The 942-nt window shown below is 41.2% G+C and overlaps 1 protein-coding gene across 1 annotated transcript; it reads left to right on the plus strand.

Moving 5' to 3' along the window:
• Nucleotides 1-374: 374 nt before the first annotated feature.
• Nucleotides 375-925, plus strand: LOC107683041 (pericentriolar material 1 protein-like; the record flags this gene model as incomplete). Its single annotated transcript, XM_016479134.1, has 2 exons — nt 375-534; nt 699-925. Coding segments are annotated over exons 1-2 (357 nt in total), but the record flags the coding sequence as incomplete, so codon positions are not given.
• Between the last annotated feature and the right edge of the window lie 17 nt (nt 926-942).

The following is a 942-nucleotide window of genomic DNA, read 5'->3' on the forward strand; positions in this document are numbered from 1 at the left end:
AGGGTTATCTGTAGAGTTTACAGCATTAGTTGAGAGATTGATACCCGATATATATCCAGAAAAATTTATATTAAATCAAATTCATTAAATCTGTGTCAATATCCAGCTCTAGTGTCTTGCAAAAAGAAAAATGACCAGAAAAAGTCTTAGGTCATGCGCCGTGCCAAAACATTGCCAGTCACAGTTTCAGCGTGGGTAGTCCAATCTTGAATATTTGTCTTCTCATTGCGTCATCTGTGTGATTTAAAGGATACACGTTGCCTCTGTTTCTGTGAGAATTGTCTTGTTGAAGGAATCTGAAAATAACTGGCTGCTTTTCAGTTGTTGTTAATTGAGGGCAGATTAGAAATAAAATGTTTTATTTTCGTAGAAATCCAGCCCAACCACAGACTCCGAGTAACTGGATGGACATGAACCGTTTGGGGAAAGCTCACAGTGCCTCCAATAATAGAGATGGCCGTCTGAACACAGAATGTGAAATCAATAACCGCTCAGCAGCCAACCTCCGCTGTCTCAATGTCCCTTCATTCATAGGTCAGACCTCACAACCTTTCAAACCTAGAAATAGTCACTGTTGTGCAATATCTGTCGACACAGTCGGTCTTTGAATAAATTTATTAACCTAAAATTAAAAACAAGCTGTGCTGACAAAACTATCAACCTATTAACTATTTATTTTATTTTCATTATCACTTTAGAATGCCAATTCAATCGGGACAGGCCTTGTGATGGTGTTAAAGATGAGGGTGATGATGAGGCACTGGAGGAAGATGATGGGGCAAGAGGAGGCAGAGACTGTGACGGTTCAGGCTCCAGTCGTAGAAGCAGTCTAGGTGGTGACACAGATTATGCTCAGAAAGTTCGTCGTCTTCAAACAGCCAAACAGAAACTCCGACAACTCCAAGAACTGGTGGCCATGGTGCAGGTGAGAGTCTGGAGCCA

Source organism: Sinocyclocheilus anshuiensis, unplaced genomic scaffold, assembly GCF_001515605.1.
Source record: "Sinocyclocheilus anshuiensis isolate Anshui unplaced genomic scaffold, SAMN03320099.WGS_v1.1 C32844630, whole genome shotgun sequence".
Lineage (NCBI taxonomy): Eukaryota > Metazoa > Chordata > Actinopteri > Cypriniformes > Cyprinidae > Sinocyclocheilus > Sinocyclocheilus anshuiensis.